Below are 22,495 nucleotides of genomic sequence, written 5' to 3'. Positions count from 1 at the left end.
TGCTGGAGTCTTCTTTATGGCCTCATAAATCAGTTAATTTAGCCTCCCCACACTTTAAGGTGGTATTAATTTTCCTACTTGACAGATGCAACTGTCTTTCGGGTTGCAAAGGTCGACAACAGGCTACACACAATTGGTTGGAAACCCACTTCAACCTGGGCTGGCTTCGAACTCATGACCTTTTGGTCAGAGTGATCTCAATGCAGCTGACACTCAGCCAGCTGCACCACAATCCCGGTGTGTCTAAGTTTGTTAAACAATTTAGTTAAAGTAGCACTTATTCAGCTTGATCAGTTAATCAGTTTTATCATGTCTTATCATATTTATTTACTGTATTGTTAGAAGTGTCTTATTTTAACTTACTACGTGGAGTGTAATCAGGTCTTGTCAGGCCTTGTTGTTCTGTTTCTTATTGTGATATGGCCTAAGGGCTAATCAATAAAATTACTACTACTACACTTACTTTCTGGCTGTTTTAATAGTCTGAAACATAAAACATAAAGATAGCACTCAACCACAAAATATAAAACAAAACTGACAGCAAACGCTGTTGCAGATTCAAGATAACACTGTAGTCAAAAGATCCAGTCCAATGATCAAACGCTGAGAGTTCAATGAGCAAAGTCCAGGGATCAAGAGTCTATATCGTAGTCAAAAGCCAGTCCAAAGATTGAAGGTTCCAGAGTTCCAAGGGTTCAAGAGACAGATCAAGATCCCGAAAATCCACAAACCTGGGGGGAAATCAGCAGCATCTACCACCAAAATAAGTCAAATACTTTTCTCCCGAAGATCAGCCCCAAGGCTAGCTCATTATATCCAGAAACACCCAGCTGCAGCCTATCTCTTGCATACCTCCACCTTTAATTGCTTTCAACCATGAACTCTTACTTACAGATTACTCAACCCTTTAGAACTAAGACTTACATTAACCCTTCCATCACCAACTGCTAGGCCTACCACCACCAGAGAAAGAGAATAAGCAAAGACTTACATTCTTAATTACTGATCCATATTACAACGGAGAAGGGTTCTGGGCATTCGGAAAATGTTTAGCATATTGTGTGTTATACAAACAGCGATAGACATATATTGTTAGATTTGGAAAGAGATTCAGAAAATAGTCTGCAGGCTCCCCGACTATGTCCTTCACCCTGAAATGGAAGAAAACATTTATTTATTTATTTACAAAAAGATGAAGCTTTCTACAGGTGGAACTGATTCACGTCCTGTACGAAAGGCTTCTCTGTGTGAACTGAACTAGAGGTCCCCTTTTTTCCTCCTTAACCCAGAAAAAGGGGCGGAACTAAAGAACATAATGATAATTGATGGGTCATTGGCCCTATTATTGCAAACCAAGGGAAGCCACCTTATTGCAAAATGCATGAAACGTTGGAATACATGCAAACACTCAATAGGAAGGAAAAGAAGTTGGAGCTCCTGGTACAGCTGTACCAGCACACACCCTCTCCCCGCACTAGATCTCGAGGAAAGAAATGACTTACTTTCCTCTTGGCTGCTTTCTGGCTGCCCTACATGTTCCCCTGACCATAGCATTGGCCAAAGGACTGCATGCCAACCTGTCACAGTGCCACACGTGCACAATATTATTGGTTTGCCTTCTATTTGACAGGCCCACGCTTCCCAGCCTTAGTCACCCAATCTATAAAATTTGGTTGCTAACTTTTAAGCAAAATATTCAGCCCTTGTTTATTATTTGGTGGAACAGGCTGCAATGTGAATGGAAAAAGGAAATGTATTCCATTAGCATGTCTTGTGTACCAGGAGCTCCAACTTTATTTGCTTTGTATTAAATGTTTGCTTGCGGTCCTAGGTTTCAGGGACTCTGCAGATAGGTGGCTTCCTTTGGTTGCAGTCATAGGGCAAGTCACCTGTCCATCATCGTTAAGTTTTGCTAAGGGAATTGGGAAGGGAAGGAGCCATTTTTAGTTAGTCTCAGCAAGGAAAGCTAATGTACAGGACGTGTGCAAGCTTCCCCTGTACAAAAGCTTCAACCCTTAAGACTTTCCAGGGGGAAACAGTCTTAAGAGCATCCAAGACCTTCTGGGGGAAAACAGTCTTAAGAGTCTCCAAAGATTTCCAGGGAAACAGCTCTAAAGACCAAAGAACGCCAGCTGGGAAACATCTAAGCCTTTACTGGTAGGTCCACTCAGCGTTCGAGAAGCAGTTTGACCCGGTAGCGGAGTCCACATCAGTAAGGGTTAGATTACAGTCAGCCTGGGAGAAGTTAAAAAGGGGACTTTCCTTTAAAGTAAAGAAGAAGTTATTGAAGACAGTTGCCTGTCCTTCGTGGGCAAGATTAGGAAGCTACCAGTTGCATAAAAGCCTGGAATCATTTGTTTAACTTTCTGAAGACAAGAGAAGTTTCTGTTTGATTGTTCATTAATAAAAGACTTTGTTATACTTCACAAGCCATCTAAAGACTATTTGTGGTGGAAAACCTCCGAGAACGTCTCTTTGGGGTCCCTGGCTTCCCGCTGTGTAAAGGTTGCACGTCCTGTTCTAAAGGCAATTCTTTACAGGCCCAGCACATGACAGAACATGTCTTATCACAGAAGGTACACTGAAATGCAGATACATTGAAAGCAGCAGTGACTTACTGTTCGTCTTTCTCTTTCAAGTGCTCGCCAGTATGTCTGATTAGTTTCAGCAAATCTGTGACACAGTTTTCGTAACTTTTCTTTGGTCTGTTTTTCTTTTTCTTGTCTCTCTCACTAAAAGGATCAGCCATACAGTTCAAAAATTCTTCATTGATCTGAAAGAGTTTAAATCTTTTAAATTATGTTATTCTTCAAGGTTTGACCTTCAGATGGGAATTTTCCCTCTGGAATAGGTGAAAAACACAAATTGCACAAAACTAAATTGCATATAGATGGAAGAGTAGGGTTATCTCTAAAGGCATCTCCTGTTCATCTGAAAAGTTAGGTAGGGACCAGACGACTGTCAAAAGTGTCAATCACTGAAATGTGGAGCATTTATGAATATTACTATACAGTGCTCTGGTCCCCAAATAGTTCAATAAGGGAACAGGAGCACCTGTATCTACCTCAGAGCCTTTAAAAATGTGTGTTGCAACACATTAGTGGGGTTTTTTTTGTCATGTCAGGAGTGACTTGAGAAACTGCAAGTCGGTTCTGGTGTGAGAGAATTGGCCGTCTGCAAGGACGTTGCCCAGTGGACGCCCGGATGATTTGATGTTTTTATCATCCTTGTGGGAGGCTTCTCTCATGTCCCCGCATGAGGAGCTGGAGCTGATAGAAGGAGCTCATCCGCCTCTCCCCGGATTCGAACCTGCGACCTGTTGGTCTTCAGTCCTGCCAGCACAGGGGTTTAACCCACTGCGCCATCGGGGGCTCCAACACATTAGTGTGTCAGCTACAATGTGTAGGTTTGCTGCATGGATGTAACAAGAAACCTCTGTTCTATATGAAATATGCAATCATAATTTTAAATATATATATATAAACGAAAAGTTTCCATAAGACATATTGTGCCCCCATACATTTAGAATCATAGAGTTGGAAGAGACCTCATGGGCCATCCAGTCCAACCCCCTGCCAAGAAGCAGGAAAATTGCATTCAAAGCACCCCTGACAGATGGCCATCCAGCCTCTTTAAAAGCTTCCAAAGAAGGAGCCTCCACCACACTCCGGGGCAGAGAGTTCCACTGCTGAACGGCTCTCACAGTTAGAAAGATCTTCCTCATGTTCAGATGGAATCTCCTCTCTTGTAGTTTGAAGCCATTGTTCCGCGTCCTAGTCTCCAGGGAAGCAGAAAACAAGCTTGCTCCCTCCTCCCTGTGACTTCCTCTCACATATTTATACATGGCTATCATGTCTCCTCTCAGCCTTCTCTTCTTCAGGCTAAACATGTGCAGCTCTTTAAGCCGCTCCTCATAGGGCTTGTTCTCCAGACCCTTGATCATTTTAGTTGCCTTCCTCTGGACACATTCCAGCTTGTCAATATCTCTCTTCAATTGTGGTGCCCAGAATTGGACACAATATTCCAGGTGTGGTCTATCCAAGTCAGAATAGAGGGGTAGCATTACTTCCCAAGATCTAGACACTATGCTCCTATTGATGCAGGCCAAAATCCCATTGGCTTGTTTTGCTGCCGCATCACCTTGTTGGCTCATGTTTAACTTGTTGTCCATGAGGACTCCAAGATCTTTTTCACACGTACTGCTCTCAAGCCAGGCATTGTCCCCCATTCTGTATCTTTGCATTTCCTTTTTTCTGCCTATGTCGAGTATCTTGCATTTGTCCCTGTTGAACTTCATTTTGTTAGTTTTGGCCCATCCCTCTAATGCGTTCAGATAGTTTTGAATTCTGCTCCTGTCTTCTGGAATATTGGATATCCCTCCCTATTTGTTTTCTTTTTTTCTTTTGTCATGTCAGGAGAAACTGCAAGTCACTTATGGTGTGAGAGAATTGGCCGTCTGCAAAAACATTGGCCAGGGGACGCTAGGATGTTTTTGATCTTTTATCATCCTGGTGGGAGGTTTCTCTCATGTCCCCACATGAGGCGCTAGAGCTGATAGAGGGAGCTCATCCGCGCACTCCCAGGATTTGAACTTGCGACCTATCGGTCATCAGTCCTGTTTCTTTCCCTCCCTCTTTCTCTCCTTTCTTCTCTACCTCTTTCCTTCCTCCCTTCTCTCTTCGCTTCCATGCTTCCTTCTCCCTTTCCTTCTTTCTTTCCCTCCCTCTCTCTTTTCTTTCTTTCTTTTTTTCTTTCTTTTTTCTCTCTCCTTCCCTCCCTCTTTCTTCCCTTTTTTCTGTATTGTCATTCAGCTTATCGTCATTTAGCTTTTTGGGGCATTTTAAGTCCCTTCTGCTGTGTTCTTCAGTGTTTTTATGAGTGAAGGACATACATTGGGTTGTTAGGTGTATTGTGTCCAAATTTGGTGTCAATTCCCCCAGTGGTTTTTGAGTTCTGTTAATCCCACAAACGAACATTACATTTATATATATATATATAGAGAGAGAGAGAGAGAGAGAGAGTCCCCAGTGACGCAGTGGGTTGAACCACTGAGCTGCTGAGCTTGTTGACTGAAAGGTTGCAGGTTGAAATCCGGGGAACGGCGTGAGCTTCTGCTGTCAGCCCCAGCTTCTGCCAACTTAGCAGTTCAAAAACACGCAAATGTGAGTAGATCGATGGGTACACGACTGGACTTAATGTCAGGGGAAACCTTTACCTAACCATATATACAGGCCTGTAGCGAGGGGGTGGTTTTAGGGGTTCAACCCCCCCCCCGAACTGTTTCAGATTTTTTTTAAAAAAACCTGGTTTATTCATGAATTTTAACTAGTTAACGAAACCCCCATGCTAAGTCTATGAGATGCAAAAAATTAAGAACTGCAAGCACTATCTCAAGCAAATATTGACAATTTATTCACACTGTCACTACTTGCAGCAATAGCCGATGTAGTGAAGCAACCAAGTTGGGGGGGTGTATGTTGAATGCTCTCATTAAGGAGGCCAGACTTGGTGGAGGTGGTTGACAGGGGTGGAGCTGCAGGCTATTGAAGGTTGCTCTGCCCCCTGCTGTGCTCTTTGCTTCAGCATGAGCTAGGAGGCAGGTTTCAACCCCCCCCCCTGAAATTTTCAACCCTCCCCGAAATTTTCAACCCCCCCCCCTGAAATTTTCAACCCCCCCCCCCCCCCCCCGCCTAAATTGTCAACCCTCCCCGAAATTTTTTTCTTGCTATGGCCCTGCATATATATATATATATATATATATATATATATATTAGGCTTGGGCGATCCAGTTCGTTAATTTCGTAACTCATTATTAATTCGTATTTAAATTAGCTTACGATCCAATATCAAACCATGCAGGAATAGTGTGAGGAGTAATTAAGAATCGAAACAATTTTCCCAATTTTCGTAATTATTTCGTAATTATTTCGTATGTCTGGTGCAAGTTTTACAATCTCGCATTTACCCCACTTCCGGTCCCTTTGCTCTGCTGCTTCCCTCCTCTTTCCTCATGCTTCTTCTTGCCTCACTCTAATATACAATACTATAATATAATATATAATATTATAATAATATATATTATATTAAATTATATTATTATAATACTATTATATTATAGTATTGTATATATTATATTATATTATTATATTATATATTTTATTACTATATTATTATATTATATTATAATTGTATAATATAATATAATAATATAACAATAATATAATATATTATATTATATTATATTATATTATTATAATACTATTATATTATAGTATTGTATATATTATATTATTATATTATATATTTTATTACTATATTATTATATTATATTATAATTGTATAATATAATATAATATAATATACAATAATATAATATAATAATAATATAATATAATATAATATACAACAGTATAATATAATAATATTATAATAATATAATATAATATAGTTATTGTTTGTTTTATCACACCAACAGTCAACAACAGAGGGAGAGGGAAGCTTCAGAAGTTCCCCCTGTCCCATTTGGAGGTTTTTTTAGCATATTGCGCAATCGCGTTCGCCATTAATGAATCAATTCGTAATTTACAAAATTTCGGAAATTTCAAAATTTTGAAATCTTAAATTTCGGAAGTCCTCAGAAGTTAGAAACGCTAGTGCACCCTAGAAACAAAACGAGTTTAGAACCAATTTTTTTCTTGATCGCCCAAGCCTTATATATATATATATATATATATATATATATATATGTATGTATGTATACATACATACATACATACATACATACATACATATATATGTATGTATGTATGTATACATACATTGGATACAAGAAAGATGAAAGAAACATTGGTGGGTTATAACTGTGCAAGGAATCAGACTAGAGCAGGGTTTGTAAGTCTCACATGGTTAGTGGCTTGAGACTTTTGGCTTTTCCTGGATGACTTTCCTGAAGAGTGCAAGGATTTGAAGTAGAACGAGTCCCAGAAACAAATGGGAAGCACCTTCTGTGACCACTTCAAAGGGATCTTTCTTGGTGACATTTCATTTTTTTTGTGTGTGTCAGGAGCTTCCTGTTGTGAGAGAATTGCCGTCTGCAAGGACGTTGCCCAGGGGACGCTGGATGATGTTTTATCATCCTTGTGGGATGCTTCTCTCATGTCCCCGCATGAGGAGCTGGAGCTGATAGCGGGAGCTCATCCGCCTCTCCCTGGATTCGAACCTGTGACCTTTTGACGACTCATGACTTTGTCTCCAATAACGATAATACTATTGAAACAGATTGAGTCTCTTGAACTGCCCTTCCTACAACTGCAGAACCTCTGTCTCTCTGCTATCACTACTATTACGCAGAAGTCCCCAGTTCTTTAGAACATGCAAAGAAAATGTATCTCCCTCTGTCAGTTACATATAGAAGATTCACACCAATGTTTTATGTAAACCAGCCTGTAATTGATATGTTTTCCCCAGAACTGTCAGTTGACAGCAGGCTTGAACAGCTTACCTTTTTTGTCCAGTCCATGAAAGGATGTTCTTCACGATTCAAAGCCTTCAGAAGTTCACTGTCTTCATTGTGTTGCTTAGTGTTTCTTGCCTTAATATCACTCTCATTCCCAACATCCCTTAAGACTCTGTACTTCCTGTCAAATGGAAGGCAAAGAGATGAAGGTTTGCAGTACTGCCGAATTATTATGGACATCTGCTTTCAATGTTTATCAAGTCAGCTGTCCTTTCCTTCTCACCAGGTGGCCGCAGATGTTTCAGAACCCTAATGAGTAGGCATGGGCCAAAACTAACAAAATGAAGTTCAACAGTGACAAATGCAAGATACTCCACTTTGGCAGGAAAAACGAAATGCAAAGATACAGAATGGGGGATGCCTGGCTCGAGAGTAGTACGTGTGAAAAAGATCTTGAAGTCCTCGTGGACAACAAGTTAAACATGAGCAAACAATGTGATGTGGCGGCAAAAAAAGCCAATGGGATTTTGGCCTGCATCAATAGGAGCATAGTGTCTAGATCTAGGGAAGTCATGCTACCCCTCTATTCCGCTTTGGTTAGACCACACCTGGAATATTGTGTCCAATTCTGGGCGCCACAATTCAAGAGAGATATTGACAAGCTGGAATGTGTCCAGAGGAGAGCGACTAAAATGATCAAGGGTCTGGAGAACAAGCCCTACGAGGAGCGGCTTAGGGAACTGGGCATGTTTAGCCTGAAGAAGAGAAGGCTGAGAGGAGTTATGATAGCCATGTATAAATATGTGACAGGAAGCCACAGAGAGGAGGGAGCAAGCTTGTTTTCTGCTTTCTTGCAGACTAGGACGCGGAGCAATGGCTTCAAACTACAAGAGAGGAGATTCCATCTGAACATTAGGAAGAACTTCCTGACTGTGAGAGCCATTCGGCAGTGGAACTCTCTGCCCCGGAGTGTGGTGGAGGCTCCTTCCTTGGAAGCTTTTAAGCAGAGGCTGGATGGCCATCTGTCAGGGGTGATTTGAATGCAATATTCCTGCTTCTTCGCAGGGGGTTGGACTGGATGGCCCATGAGGTCTCTTCCAACTCTTTGATTCTATGATTCTATGATTCTATGTGCAATCCATGGTTATAAATGGTTCTAAGTACTTACAAAACTAAATTTCTGGTTGTGAAAACCGGGGGGTGCTGGTGCTTTTCTTCTACAGTGGAGAAGGTCAACCCTCCTGTTTAAGGAGCTCCACTGTTGCCATTCATTTTTCCGGTCCCAATTCAAGGTGCAGGTGCTCACCTACAAAGCCCTAAACGGTTTGGGACCCACCTACCTGCGTGACCGCATCTCTGTGTACAAACCCACACGATCTCTTCATTCATCTGGAGAGGCCCTGCTCACGATCCCACCTGCATCTCAAGCGCGACTGGTAAGGATGAGAGATAGGGCTTTCTCGGTGGTGGCCCCTCGACTCTGGAACTCTCTCCCTAAGGACATCAGGCAGGCCCCATCGCTAGCAATCTTTAGGAGGAGCTTGAAAACGTGGTTGTTCCAGTGTGCCTTCCCAGAATGACTCCTAGCAGTATGTCCCAACGCACTTTATCAGATATCTAGGATATCTGCATGCCCATCCCCCTCCAAACACTCCACCTGGTCCAGCGCTTTTTAACTTTAATTACTACATTTGGCCCTGCCATTGATTTTAATTGCGTCATTGTGTGTTGTTAATGTTATTGCTTTGTTTTTTGAGTTATTTTGCTGTTGCTGTTGTTATTGTTTTTACTATTATATTTGAGCTCAGCCTCTTGTAAGCCGCACCGAGTCCTTCGGGAGATGGTAGCGGGGTACAAATAAAGGTTTAGTATTCCGGTGGCGCAGTGGGTTAAAGCACTGAGCTGCTGAGCTTGTTGATCTAAAGGTCACAGGTTCGATTCCGGGGAGCGGCGTGAGCTTCCGCTATCAGCCCTAGCTTCTGCCAACCTAGCAGTTCGTGCAATCCATGGTTCTAAGTGGTTCTAAAGTACTTACAAAACTCCATTTCTAAGCTGAAGAGCCAGCATTGTCCATAGACATCTCAAAGGTCATGTGGCCAGCATGACTGCATGGAATGCCGTTTCCTTCCCGCCGGAGTGGTACCTTATTGATCTACTCACATTTGCATGTTTTCAAACTGCTAGGTTGGCAGAAGCTGGGGTTGACAGCGGAAGCTCACGCTGCTCCCTGGAATCGAACCTGCGACTTTTCAGTCAACAAGCTCAGCAGCTCAGCGCTTTAATCCACTGCGCCACCGGGGGCTCCATGATTATTATTATAGTGGGTTGTTGTAGGATTTTTCGGGCTGTATGGCCATGGTATAGAGGCATTCTCTCCTGACGTTTCGCCTGCATCTATGGCAAGCATCCTCAGAAGTAGTGAGGTCTGTTGGAACTAGGAAAAAGGGTTTATATATCTGTGGAATGACCAGGGTGAGACAAAGGACTCTTGTCTGCTGGAGCTAGGTGTGAATGTTTCAACTGACCACCTTGATTAGCATACAATGGGCTGACTGTGCTTGGAGTAACCTTTTGTTGAGAGGTGATTAGATTCCCTGCCTGCTTCCTCTCTGTTGTTGTGCTGTTGCAATTTTAGAGCTTTTTTTAATACTGGTAGCCAGATTTTGTTCATTTTCATGGTTTCTTCCTTTCTGTTGAAATTGTCCACATACTTGTGTATTTCAATGGCTTCTCTGTGTAGTCTGACATGGTGGTTGTGGGAGTTATTAATTATTATATTTATTATTATATTATATTTATTATTAATAATTGAATTGTATGACAAGATTGAAGTTCTTTTTTAAAAATCCTATATATCAATCTCTTACAATAATCAGAGAAAGAGAAAAGCTTAAGACAACCCTTCTTAGTGGAGGTAATTTACAAGTTCGGATGCTAGACATCGTCAAGGTTGAAGGTTCAATTAATATATATGCACTTCTGAACTATTAACAGAGTCATATCACAATAATCAGGGTAAGGAGGGTTTAGGTCATCGGTCATCGCTAATAGTCAACATGGATTTATCAAAAACAAGTCATGCCAGACTAATCTGATCTCTTTTTTCGATAGAGTTACAAGCTGGATAGATGCAGGGAATGTCGTGGTTGTAGCGTACCTGGATTTCAGTAAGGCCTTCGACAAGGTCCCCCATGACCTTCTGGCAAGGAAACTAGTCCAATGTGGGCTAGGCAAAACTACGGTGAGGTGGATCTGTAATTGGTTAAGTGGACGAAACCAGAGGGTGATTCTCACCAATGCTTCCTCTTCATCTTGGGAAGAAGTGACAAGTGGAGTGCCGCAGGGTTCCATCCTGGGCCCGGTCCTGTTCAACATCTTTATTAATGACTTAGATGAAGGGCTAAGTCATTAATCACCAAGTTTGCAGACGACACCAAATTGGGAGGGAGAGCCAATACTCCAGAGGACAGGAGCAGGATTCAAAACGATCTTGACAGATTAGAGAGATGGGCCAAAACTAACAAAATGAAGTTCAACAGTGACAAATGCAAGATACTCCACTTTGGCAGGAAAAACGAAATGCAAAGATACAGAATGGGGGACAATGCCTGGCTCGAGAGCAGTACGTGTGAAAAAGATCTTGGAGTCCTCGTGGACAACAAGTTAAACATGAGCCAACAATGTGATGTGGCAGCAAAAAAAGCCAATGGGATTTTGGCCTGCATCAATAGGAGCATAGTGTCTAGATCTAGGGAAGTAATGCTACCCATACTTAGACCACACCTGGAATATTGTGTCCAATTCTGGGCACCACAATTCAAGAGAGATATTGACAAGCTGGAATGTGTCCAGAGGAGGGCGACTAAAATGATCAAGGGTCTGGAGAACAAGCCCTATGAGGAGCGGCTTAAGGAGCTAGGCATGTTTAGCCTGAAGAAGAGAAGGCTGAGAGGAGATATGATAGCCATGTATAAATATGTGAGAGGAAGCCACAGGGAGGAGGGAGCAAGCTTGTTTTCTGCTTCCTTGGAGACTAGAACGTGGAACAATGGCTTCAAACTACAAGAGAGGAGATTCCATCTGAACAGGAGGAAAAACTTTCTGACTGTGAGAGTCATTCAGCAGTGAAACATTGCAACATTCCTGCTTCTTGGCAGGGGGTTGGACTGGATGGCCCATGAGGTCTCTTCCAACTCTTTGATTCTATGATTCTATGATTCTAGGGATAGATTAAGTATGAAATGCAGATATATTTATTTCTTAAGCTGTCCAGTATTGCTTTCTACTTACATTTGCTTGCTCCAAAAATAAGGATGTTGTAGTAAATGTTCCAATTGATCACAGACTGGGATGCATTCTTCAAGAGAGTTCAGCCTTTCTCGGAGATCATCTATTTCCATACGATCGTCCACATCTATAGGACACTCTGTGGGTAAATCTTCAAATTGTGCTCTGCCCCTCATTGCAACATATACAGCCAGCTTTTCAAGATCCTGGGTGATAGAACAAGTGCTTATTGCCTTCTCAAGAAATACAACATCAGAATGAACAAAGAAAGAAGGTCCAGACTTTTTGTTCAGAGCTGAGAATGGTCACTTGCTACCACTTTCTAAGGACATAAAAGAAACATCAAGATCTCTAGGGTTTTACTAGGGAGAGCAGAAGAACAGTTCTCAGCAAATTCGTTTCTATTTATTTTCCCTCTGTGTACCTTTGAGTTGCTGCCGACGGATGGCAATCCCATGAATTTCATAGGATTTTCTTTTTAAAAAATTTTTTTGTCATGTCAGGAGCGACTTGAGAAACTGCAAGTTGCTTCTGGTGTGAGAGAATTGGCTATCTGCAAGGACATTTTTTTAATGAATTTTATTGAGTTATATAAACATAAAAAATTTTTACACGGAAAGTGGGAGAACATTGTTTTATATGAAATTAGGAAATATTCACACACAAAAAAGCAGAAAAAAGAAAAGAAAGAAAAGAAAAATCAAAAATAAATTGGGTTGTTGTAGTTTTTTCCAGGCTATATGGCCATGTTCTAGAGGCATTTTCTCCTGACGTTTCGCCTGCATCTATGGCAAGCATCCTCAGAGGTAGTGAGGTCTGTTGGAAGTAGGAAAATGGGTTTATATATCTGTGGAATGACCGGGGTGGGACAAAGGACTCTTGTCTGCTGGAGCTCGGTGTGAATGTTTCAACTGACCACCTTGATTAGCATTTAATGGCTTGGAAGTGCCTGGGGGGAATCTTTTGTTGAGAGTGATTTGATGTGCCTGATTGTTTACTCTCTGTTGTTTTGCTGTTGTAATTTTTGAGTTTTTTAATACTGGTAGCCAGATTTTGTTCATTTCCAGGGCTATAACTGTATAGATTTTAGAATACAGTTTGGAGAAGAAATAAGTGACTCTGAGGAAGGGAAGCACTATGCTGTAATGCTGCTATGCTTTAACAGCGATGCTCTTTGCTATGGTAGAATAGCTATTTACTTAAGGTTTATGTTTTGCTCTCTCATTTGAATGAAGACGAAGGAGCCTTATTCTGAGTTACAGGGCTATGTAAGTTTGTTGCACTGTTTGATTTTGTATGCAACACTGCAAGTTTATGCCTCTGCTGATAAGAGTATAAATTTTATGTTCCTTTTTCCTCTTGCCTGTGTGTCTATTGCAGGGGTCCTCAAACTTTTTAAACTGGGGGCCAGTTCACTGTCCCTCAGACCGTTGGAGGGCCGGACTATAGTTTTTTTTTAAAAAATCAATAAAAAATTTCCTATGCACATTGCACATATCTTATTTTGCTGTGTGGAAGGGCCTTTAGAGGGGGTTCTTTCTAGCCCTCTTTAGGCAGTAATTCCAGGAGCAGAGAATGGGAAATCTTCCTATTTCTAGTCTGAACAAAATCTGGCTACCAGTATTAAAAAAACTCTAAAATTATAACTGTAAATAAAGAACAACACTCAAACACAGGGGAACTCCAGACAAGAAACAATCAGGGCCAGCTAATCACCTCTCAACAAAGGATTCTCCCTAAAAACTGTCAGGCTATGAAATGGTAATCAAGGTAGCCAATTGAAACATTCATACCTACCTCCAACAGACAAGAGTTCTTTCTCCCACCCTGCATCTTCCACAATTTTCCTAGTTAAAGGTTTTCCTCTGACATGAAGTCCAGTCGTGTCTGACTCTGGGGTGTGGTGCTCATCTGCATTTCTAAGTCGAAGATCTGGCGTTGTCCATAGACACCTCCAAGGTCATGTGGCCGGCATGACTGCATGGAGTGCCATGGCAGCCTCCCTTGGCTGGCTCCCACTGCCCATCGGGCCCAATGGGCAGCGGAGGAGCAGCACCGCCTGGCTAGGTGCTTTACGTGCGAGTAGGCCACGCGAAGCAGCTGCTCTTGGCTGGCTCAGGCTACCCATTGGGCCTGACGGATAGCGTGAGCCAGCCAAAGGAGGAGCAGCACCGCACAGACTACTTGCGCGTAAAGCACCTCGCAAGGTGCTTTATGCATGAGTAGGCCACGCGGAGCAGCTGCCCTTGGCTGGCTCACGTTGCCCATCAGGCCTGACGAATAGCGTGAACCAGCCAAGGGAAGGGCACTGTGGGGGGGGGGGTGCTCCTCCTCCGCGGGCCGGATAAGTGCCCTTGGCGGGCTGGAAGTGGCCCGCAGGCCGTAGTTTGAGGACCCCTGGTCTATTGCATGGGACTTGGTTAAAATCCACTTCTGCACAATAGATTCTTCACATCAAGGTTCCTCAACACTTGAAAAACACATTTTCTAATAACTTTTCTAATTCTTTTGAATAATCCATCCCTAGTACTTTGTGCATATAGAAGTTTGGTTCACTATATTGACTGTAGAGATGATAATTCTGTAAATGTAGGAGGCCAGAAGGCAGTAATGAAGAACTTATATTTACCTGTAGGTCTTTTGAGATTATATGATCTTTGTGGTCATCACCAGTTATTTTCCTGCACTTGTCAAAATCTGCTAGGAAAATCTTGCCCGTAACATCTGGGAGAGGCACAAATTAACAAATAACATTACATAGTTTTAACTTTTAACAGTAGTTTGGAAAGTAAAGACAAGTAATGACTTTTTTTTTTTGAGAAAGGCGTTTTTACTGCCCATTCTCTCTGGCTGCATTGACACTGTAGAATTAATGCAGTTTAATACTACTTTAACCCCCGGTGGAGCCCCCGGTGGCACAGTGGGTTAAACCCCCATGCCGGCAGGACTGAAGACCGACAGGTCGCAGGTTCGAATCCGGGGAGAGGCGGATGAGGTCCCTCTATCAGCTCCAGCTCCTCATACGGGGACATGAGAGAAGCCTCCCACAAGGATGATAAAAACATCAAATCATCCGGGTGTCCCCTGGGCAACATCCTTGCAGACGGCCAATTCTCTCACACCAGAAGCGACTTGCGGTTTCTCAAGTCGCTCCTGACACGACAAAAAAAAACAAAAAACACTTTAACTGCCATGATGTCAAACTACAGAATCATAGGATATGTATTTTGCTGAGGCACAACAGAGAAGGTTAAAGATGGCGTAAAACTACAGCTCCCATGATTGCATAGCAGTGAGCCATGGCAGTGAAAGAGGAGTAAAACTGCATTAACTCTATTGTGTAGATGCACAATAGATGCACCTCTGATTATATTATGCACATGGTCTGTGATCAATGAAATAGAGAATGTGGAGGGCTGCATAGTAATTACAATCCATGTATAGCTGAAATTCAAAAACTAAAATTTTAAAAAAACAAATGGATTATAAGAGTAATCTTAAAGGACAATATTTCTAGCCTAAAAAGTCTTTGCTTAATAAAATCCCATCAACAGTCTTAATTTTTTTTAAAAAAAAAAAAAGGAGTTAAACTGCTGAGCTGCTAAACTTGCTAACTGAAAGGTTGCAGGTTCGAATCCGGGGAGCAGCATGAGCTCTCGCTATTAGTCCCAGCTTCTGCCAACCTAGCAGTTCAAAAACATGCAAATGTAAGTAGATCCTCTTGCTCCCACCTCCATCACAAGCACGGTTGGTGGGGCGAGAGAGGGGGCCTTCTTGGTGGTGGTCCCTCGCCTCTGGAACGCCCTTCGAAGGGAAATAAGACAGGCCCCATCCCTCCCCTCTTTTTGTAAGAGTTTGAAGACTTGGTGGTTTCAATGACCTAGCCCCCTATATATTATCCTGGTCATTCTCCTAACAGGCCCCTGGAAATAGCACGTTCCCGCTTTTGTCGTTTACCTATTACAGTACTGTACTCAAATGCCGGTCCCATCTTATTTCAATTTGTATCAGGCAGGATTTTTAATATTTATGCATTATAAATATTGCAACCTATCCCCTGCATGCCTCTACCCTTAATTGCTTTTACCTGGAAACTGTTACTTACAAACTACTCAGCCCTTTAGAACCAAGACTTACATTAACCTTTCCATCACCAACTGCCAGACCTGCTACCACCAACCATTATCAACTATGGGACATGATACATGACAACCAGCAACTCACGCTGGAACACAAAAGATCCCTAGAGAGAGCATTTCAATCAAATCTGCAAAAGTCAAACCTGCAAATGTGAAGGGTTGACTGTGCAATGAAATAAACAATTGGACCCCTTTGAACAGAAGGCCAAATACAACAGAGCACATACCTATCAAAATGTTACTGGGGTGCAAATCCTGATGACCAAATCCAAATTCATGCAGTTCCTTCACTGACAGAAAGACCGTTTTGAGAATATCGTTGCTTCTCATGTCTGCCTTGTCACCCATTTTGAAGTATTCTTCAAGGGTCCTCTCACACAAGGAGAGGCACAGATACAGACAGTTTTTCCGCTCTTCCCAACCACAAAACTTCATCAGATGATTGCTAGTGCGGCATTTCTCAAGGCAGGTTTTCTCTCGTTCAGCATTTTCGGCATCAATACAGAATATCTTCACAGCCACCGCTTCTCCATCATATAATCCCAGATACACTCCTCCTTGAGAGTTTCTCTGAATCCTAAAATCTTGATATTGGAAAATCTTGAGTTTTCCAATCATAGGGCGATACCTCCCATACAGATCCTGGAGCTGGAGTCCCCAGCGTATACTAGAAGACGTCCACTTTACCATTGGTTGGCTTGGAATGTGTGATGAACCAAACTGTTGTAGGAGCTCTATGATTTTTTCATTGTTATAACTTTGGCTCGCGATTTCAAGGAGGTTCCCAATGTCTGTTCTTGCTCCCTTTTCACACAACACCCGTGCTATGTCATAGTTTTTCGTTTCCACCGCTATCATCAGTGCCGTTCTGCTGTTCTTGTCTGCATCATCGACATCAACCTCATTGCGGTCTAATATAGCCTCCACCACAACTTGGCTTTGCCTTTCCACGGCAAGTATAAGAGTAGTTTTCCCACTTTCATCTCTCTTGGTCAAATCAGCACCACGTTCGAGAAGAAAAAGGACAATGTCCTCTTTGTCTTTCTTCCAATTTTTGTCTTCTCCGAGGTGGAATGCATGGATTAATGCATTCCTTCCCTGATTGTCACAGATATTCACGTCGGCGTTCATCTCTTTGACTAGGGCTTCTACCACAGTGACGTGGCCTTGCTTGGCAGCATCCATCAAGGCTGTTACACCTCCTTTATTTAGGGCCTTTTTCTCCTCATCAACTACTCTTCCCAAATTGACATCGGCTCCATTCTCATACAAAAATCTCAGGGCTTCCTCCTTCCCATACCAAGCAGCCTCCATGAAAGCGGTGAAGCCATTGATATCACACTCATTGATATCGGATCCTTTCTCAAGGAAGAGCTTCAGAAGGTTCACATTGCCATTTATCCCGGCTAGGATAAAAGGAGTAGCCCCGTTGTCCTTCCTAGGCTGTGGATCCGCCCCCTCTCTAAGAAGAAGGTAGACAATATCTTCCTTATTCCGTTGTACAGCACTATGAAGGGGTGTCCAACCACCTTTCACCTTTGAATTTATATCTCTGCCATCTTTCAAAAGCTGCTGGACAGTCTCAATTGAGCCATATCGTACAGCATTGTTTAGCTCCACTTCAGGGCTTACTGGCTCCCGATTCTGGTGATTGTATTGGTTTTCCATTAATATATTTCTAGTGCAACGTAAGTTAAATAGTTAAAATGACAACAATTGTGATTAATGGAAAATCAGTTCAGAGAGGCAGTTATTGTGCTGGATGCAATATGTATGCTACTGCTGGATTCAGATGTTTTAGATGCTAGGAGTGCAAATAAAAATATGCTGATGTCTTTACCACAGAGACTGAAAGGTCTTTAAAACTCTTAAATTGTTCATAGTCTTCCTTTGATCTGTTTATTAAAGAAAGAAAAGAAAATATCATTTTTATTTTTTTATCAAGAAGCCGTGGAATTTATTTATTTATTTATTGTTCTTATACCCCGCTACCATCTCCCGCAGGACTCGGTGCGGCTTACAAGATGTGTGCCCAGTGTGGAACACATCTCACCACACTAAAACAGTAGATGTGGCTCTTAATGAGACATGCCGCATTATCACAGGGTGTCTGCGCCCCACACCACTGGAGAAATTACACTGCTTAGCTGGTATTGCACCACCTGACATCCGCCGGGAAGTAGCAGCCAATAGTGAAAGGACCAAGGCAGAAACATCTCCAGCTCATCCCGTTTGGGTATCAGCCAGCATGTCAACGACTTAAATCAAGACATAGTTTTCTTAGATCTACAGAGACACCCGCTGGAACACCCCAGCAAGCGAGAGTCCAAAAGTGGCAGGCTCAAACCCAGCACCTCAATCCATGGGTGATACCAGATAAGAGACTCCCCCCTGGGCACACAGAAGACTGGGCGACTTGGAAGGCGCTGAACAGACTGCGCTCTGGCACCACGAGATGCAGAGCCAATCTTAAGAAATGGGGCTACAGGGTGGAATCCTCGGCATGCGAGTGCGGAGAAGAACAAACCACTGACCACCTGCTGCAATGCAACCTGAGCCCTGCCACATGCACCATGGAGGACCTTCTTGCGGCAACACCAGAGGCACTCCAAGTCACCAGATACTGGTCAAAGGACATTTAACCAACTACCAAATTTGCAAAATCTCTGTGTTTTTTTCTTTTCTTTTTAATCTGTGTGTTTGTTTTGCTCTGTTAGAATTGTAATACAATGGTATGGTTGCTGATGACACGATAAATAAAATACAAGAGGCCGAGCCCAACAACGTCATAAAACAACAACAGCAAACAATAAATAACAAAGCAAAACAATACAATAATGACACAGCACAATTTAAAAATAAGGCAGGGCCAAATGTGAAAGTTTTAAAAGTTAAAAGCTGGGAAGTTTAAAGGGGATAGGAGGAATGTTTTGGGAAAGGTGGACGTGCAGACAATTCTAAATCTCTCATAAAGTGCATTGAGGACATATTGTTAGGATTCCTTATTCTGGGCCACATGACCTTGGAGGTGTCTACGGACAATGCCGGTTCTTTGACGTAGAAATGGAGATGAGCACCAACCACCAGAGCCAGACATGACAGGAATTAATGTCAGGGGAAAAACCTTTAATTTTACTTATATGAATTCTAATCATCATCCATGTGGTCATGCTGGCCATATGACCTTGGACAACGCTGATTCTTTGGCATAGAAATGGAGATGGGCACCAACCCCAAGAGTCAGACACGACCGGACTTAATGTCAGGGGAAAAGCTGGAATGTGTCCAGAGGAGGGAGACGAAAATGATCCAAGGGTCTGGGGAACAAGCCCTATGAGGAGTGGCTTAAGGAGCTGGGCATGAAATGTAAAGATACAGAATGGGGGACCATGCCTGGCTCACAAGCAGTACGTGTGAAAAAGATCTTGAAGTCCTCATGGACAACAAGTTAAACATGAGCCAACAATGTGATGTGGTGGCAAAAAAAGCCAATGGGATTTTGACCTGAATCAATAGGAGCATCGTGTCTAGATCTAGGGAAGTCATGCTACCCCTCTATTCTGCTTTGGTTAGACCACATCTGGAATATTGTGTCCAATTCTGGGCACCACAATTCAAGAGAGATATTGACAAGCTGGAATGTGTCCAGAGGAGGGCAACTAAAATGATCAAGGGTCTGGAGAACAAGCCCTATGAGGAGCGGCTTAAGGAGCTGGGCATTTTTAGCCTGAAGAAGAGAAGGCTGAGAGGAGATATGATAGCCATGTATAAATATGTGAGAGGAAGTCACAGGGAGGAGGGAGCAAGCTTGTTTTCTGCTTCGTTGGAGACTAGGACATGAAACAATGGCTTCAAACTACAAGAAAGGAGATTCCATCTGAACATGAGGAAGAACTTCCTGACTGTGAGAGCCATTCAGCAGTGGAACTCTCTGCCCCGGAGTGTGGTGAAGGCTCCTTCTTTGGAAGCTTTTAAACAGAGGCTGGATGGCCATCTGTCAGGGGTGATTTGAATGCAATATTTCTGCTTCTTGACAGGGGGTTGGACTGGATGGCCCATGAGGTCTCTTCCAACTCTTTGATTCTATGAAAACCTTTACCTTTACTTACGTGAATTCTAATCATCATCCATGCAGTCATGCCGGCCACATGACCTTGGAGGTGTCTATGGACAATGCCGGCTCTTCAGCTTAGAAATGAAGATGAGTACCAACCCCCAGTCAGACACGGCAGACCTTAATGTCAGGGGGAAACCTTTACCTTTACCTAGACCAGTGGTTCTCAACCTGGGGGTCGGGACCCCTGGAGGGGTCACAAGGGAGTGTCAGAGGGGTCACAAAGGACCATCAGAAAACACAGTATTTTCTGTTGGTCATGGGGGTTCTGTGTGGGATGTTTGGCCCAATTCTATCATTGGTGGCGTTCAGAATGCTCTTTGATTGTAAGTGAACTATAAATTCCAGCAACTACAACTCCCAAAATGTCAAGGACTATTTTCCCCAGACTCCACCAGTGTTCACATTTGGTCATATTGAGTATTCGTGCCAAGTTTAGTCCAGATCCATCATTGTTTGAGTCCACAATGGTCTCTGGATGTAGGCGAACTACAACTCCAAAACTCAAGGTCAATGCCCACCAAACCCCTCCAGTATTTTCTGTTAGTCATGGGAGTTCTGTGTGCCAAGTTTAGCCCAATTCCATTGTTGGTGGAGTTCAGAATGATCTTTGATTGCAGGTGAACTAGCAACTACAATTCTCAAATGACAAAATCAACCTACCTCCAACCCCACCAGTATTTGGGCATATCAGGTATTTGTGCCAAATTTGATCCAGTGAATGAAAAGACATCCTGCATATCAGATATTTACATTATTATCCATAACAGTAGCAAAATGACAGTTATGAAGTAGCAATGAAAATAATTTTATGGTTGGGGGTTACCACAACATGCAGAATTGTATTAAGGGGTCACAGCATGAGGAACGTTGAGAACCACTGACCTAGACTCATATAACCCAGTTCAAAACAGATAATGTGGATTATCTGATTTGATGAAATAGATTATATGGTCCTGTAGAAGAGGGTTGATGCAGGGTGATAAAGAGGGGGGAGCCCACCATACATTCATTCTGATTCCAGTATAAACCAGTAGCCTGCCTTTTGGGGGGATGTCTCCCCTTAAGGTCCATCTGCACTACTTTCCCTCTGTTCTCTTGCCACCTATAACAGACTGATACAATTACATAAGTGGGAATTAAAGGGGAGCCACTACCTCACCCTCCCTGCCCTCTTCCAACTCACTGCGAATTAAGGAGATGCCTGCGAACCAAGGAAGGGCTTGAAAAGCTGAGATGCCGGAGAGGAAAAAGGGACAGAAGCAATCCCCTTGTGTTTGTTATCAGGAGCTCCGGCTTCAAGGGGAGGAAGGAGGAAATGCATTTGGCTTCAGCTTTCGCTTTCTTATTTCCGCCTATTCATTCCAGGGAAGGGTTTACAAGGAAGTAAGCTCTTAAAATCATGTCAGGGGCTGCTGTGTGATTTTTACTTCTGAATATGCTTTTATGGATTTCAACTAAATTTTAAAAATACCAATGATATTTAATTCTGTTTTAATGTGTGTATATTTCTAGCTTTTCAATTAAAGTAAAGGCAAAGGTTTTCCCCTGACATGAAGTCCAGTCGTGTCCGACTCTGGGGGTTGGTGCTCATCTCCATTTCTAAGCCGAAGAGCCGGCGTTGTCCGTAGACACCTCCAAGGTCATGTGGCCAGCATGACTACCTGGAGCGCTGTTACCTTCCCGCCTGAGCGGTATCTATTTTTTTAAAAAGAATAATCTTTATTGAGTATCTAAAAAATTACAGTTAAAGCATTTATAGATGTTAATAGAAAAGAAAAAGAACGAGAGAGAAAGAGAAAGTAGAACAAAAAAAGAAAAGAGAAAGAAAGAAAGAAAGAGAAAGGAGAGAAGAGAGAAGAAAGAAAAAAGTATATGTGTGTGTGTGTGTGTGTGTGTGTGTGTATATATATATATATATATATATATATATATATATATAAAGTAAATAAAGAACTTTTTGACTTCCCGACCACTTCCTGTGGTCTAAGTTTATTTCTTCCTCTTCCTCTTCTCCTTTCCTCTCCCTTTTCTCTCCATCTCAATTCTCTTTTCTGCTTCCTTGGAGACTAGGACGCAGAACAATGGCTTCAAACTACAAGAGAGGACATTCCATCTGAACACGAGGAAGAACTTCCTGACTGTGAGAGCCATTCAGCAGTGGAACTCTCTGCCCTGGAGTGTGGTGGAGGCTCCTTCTTTGGAAGCTTTTAAACAGAGGCTGGATGGCCATCTGTTGGGAGTGCTTTGAATGCAATTTTCCTGCTTCTTGGCAGGGGGTTGGACTAGATGGCCCATGAGGTCTCTTTCAACTCTTTGATTCTATGATTCTATGATTCTCTTTCCTTTTATTTATCTCTTCCTTCACTAGATCAAAATCTTCTTCTCTTTTCGATTGAAGTATTCCGTTCCCTCATCCCAATTTGTTTCTTGCATTTGTATTCCTTTACTTCTTGCTATAAGAAAAGTGAGCCTGTCCATATTCTTTATCTCCAATAT

General features: G+C 42.5%; 1 protein-coding gene across 1 annotated transcript; it reads right to left on the bottom strand.

Annotated features, from left to right (window-relative positions):
• Window positions 1-350: 350 nt before the first annotated feature.
• RNASEL (ribonuclease L) lies at window positions 351-21,287 on the bottom strand. The gene is made up of 7 exons (XM_067467625.1): window positions 21,183-21,287; window positions 16,110-17,777; window positions 14,373-14,467; window positions 11,747-11,949; window positions 7,502-7,637; window positions 2,619-2,773; window positions 351-1,151 (listed from the first exon to the last, which is right to left on the bottom strand). The coding sequence occupies exons 2-7, from the start codon at window positions 17,548-17,550 to the stop codon at window positions 1,013-1,015; spliced, it is 2,169 nt and encodes a 722-aa protein (XP_067323726.1). The 5' UTR covers window positions 17,551-17,777; window positions 21,183-21,287; the 3' UTR covers window positions 351-1,012.
• Window positions 21,288-22,495: the final 1,208 nt, after the last annotated feature.

The sequence above is a fragment of the Anolis sagrei genome, chromosome 4 (genome assembly GCF_037176765.1).
Source record: "Anolis sagrei isolate rAnoSag1 chromosome 4, rAnoSag1.mat, whole genome shotgun sequence".
Lineage (NCBI taxonomy): Eukaryota > Metazoa > Chordata > Lepidosauria > Squamata > Dactyloidae > Anolis > Anolis sagrei.
The sequence above is the reverse complement of the archived record's forward strand: the minus strand, read 5'-3'. Positions and strand labels throughout refer to the sequence as shown.